At 45.0% G+C, this 1665-nt stretch overlaps 1 protein-coding gene across 1 annotated transcript; it reads right to left on the bottom strand.

The window, feature by feature from the left end:
• Window positions 1–513: 513 nt before the first annotated feature.
• LOC148534818 (taste receptor type 2 member 8-like) lies at window positions 514–1449 on the bottom strand. Its single transcript, XM_088465682.1, has one exon. It carries the CDS (start codon window positions 1447–1449, stop codon window positions 514–516), a length of 936 nt encoding a protein of 311 aa, XP_088321808.1.
• Between the last annotated feature and the right edge of the window lie 216 nt (window positions 1450–1665).

Raw genomic sequence — 1665 nt, 5'->3', positions numbered from 1 at the left:
GCAGACGGAGAACTACTTTGAGTGACTGACAGTGCCGTTTGTGGGTGATAACAGGGGAAGGTCCTGGAAAACGGGGGAGTGAATGTGTGAATGCAGGCGTGTCTGAGCATTAAAACGTCGTTCTTTGGGGTGTGCATATTTAGCATGGCAGCGTCATTGTACACGTCACCTGGGTGTATTTCAGCCTGCAGTGATTGCAGCGCTTGCGGCGGGGTAGGGTCTACCTCAAGGGGTGTGAGCAGTTCCGATGGCCTCGATGTTACTTATTAATCATACACTTCCTGGAGATGATGTGTGCTGAGAAAGAAAAGTGGGCGTCTTTACACTGGCATGCGATCACTCTGTCGTTGTTCTATAAGACATAGAGGGCGTCCTTAAGCCTGGCCATGCGATCGCGGAATCTGCATACTCGGCCCCTGATGGCTGCGAGCAATCGCAGCCTAGCGAGCGGCCTAGCGAGCTCCTATGTCCGTTGTCAGCTTACTGTCCACACAGGCACCAGCGGCGATTCCTTTATAAAATGTGTTTATTAGGGTTTATTTTCCTGGTGCAACACAGAGCAGCAACAATGGAGCGTTTCAGATTTCCGTTGCTAAATACTAATATAATTGTGTGCAGACTTGGGTAGGAAATACAGAAGATACGGCTCAGGCGACGATATAATGGATATTGTGACTGTAAGCTTAAAGGCATCAAGTTTGCACCTATAAAAAAGAGGACATAAAAGAGCAGAAAAGACGTCATATTTATAATGGCCCTGATGTGGGCGACAAGCTGAGGTTTTGTGAACCCTGAATCTTTGCTGCTCATATTCCTGGTGTGTTTCAGGAGTGACCCAATCAGGAGAGAAACGGCCGCACAGAATATGAGGAACGGAACGAGGGATCCTGCAAAGTTGATGATCGCTATATCCTCGTAATCTGTTTCCAAAGTGATGTTTCCATCATTAGTACCATTAAGGACTTGCGTAAAATTCATGTTCTGTACTGAGTGCACGACCCACCCACATGGCAGGCTGGTAAGGAAAGACACCAGCAGTGAGGTCAGGAGCAGCCAGGGGACCATCCTGGAGATGTTCATCTTAAATCTCATGAATAATCTGTTGCTGTAGTTTGTGATCTTCACACAGTAGAAGACGCAGAGCACGGTGCCCCACCACAGGCTGCAGAACTGCACAAAGGTTACTGAGGTGACAATATATTCAAAATAAATCTTATTTTCTATGGTAAACTCAACATCAGTTATTGTATAAATTGCCGGCACATAGATAAGCAGGAAAATAATTCTCACCGTTCCCAGGATGGTCATTAAAATATCAACAGTTTGAAGAGTTTGACCCTTCCACCAACAAATGAGGTATTGTGTCACTGTGAATACATTGAGAAGTAATCCGATAGATATGAGAAAACTGGTAACAAACATTAAAAAATTGGAAGTTACATAATTCATCTTTTCTTCTTCAGAATCCTGCACTTCTGTCAGAGAGTCTGAGCTTCAAAACTGACCAGCGCTGCACTTGTTACTTGTGTACTCAGGATGCAGTGCTGTACTTGTTACTTGTGTACTCAGGATGCAGTGCTGTACTTGTTACTTGTGTACTCAGGATGCAGTGCTGTACTTGTTACTTGTGTACTCAGGATAAGGTGCTGTACTTGTTACTTGTGT

This window comes from Taudactylus pleione, unplaced genomic scaffold (genome assembly GCF_031769625.1).
Source record: "Taudactylus pleione unplaced genomic scaffold, aTauple2 ptg000063l, whole genome shotgun sequence".
NCBI classification, from domain to species: Eukaryota; Metazoa; Chordata; class Amphibia; order Anura; family Myobatrachidae; genus Taudactylus; species Taudactylus pleione.
This window is presented reverse-complemented; position numbering and strand designations above follow the sequence as displayed.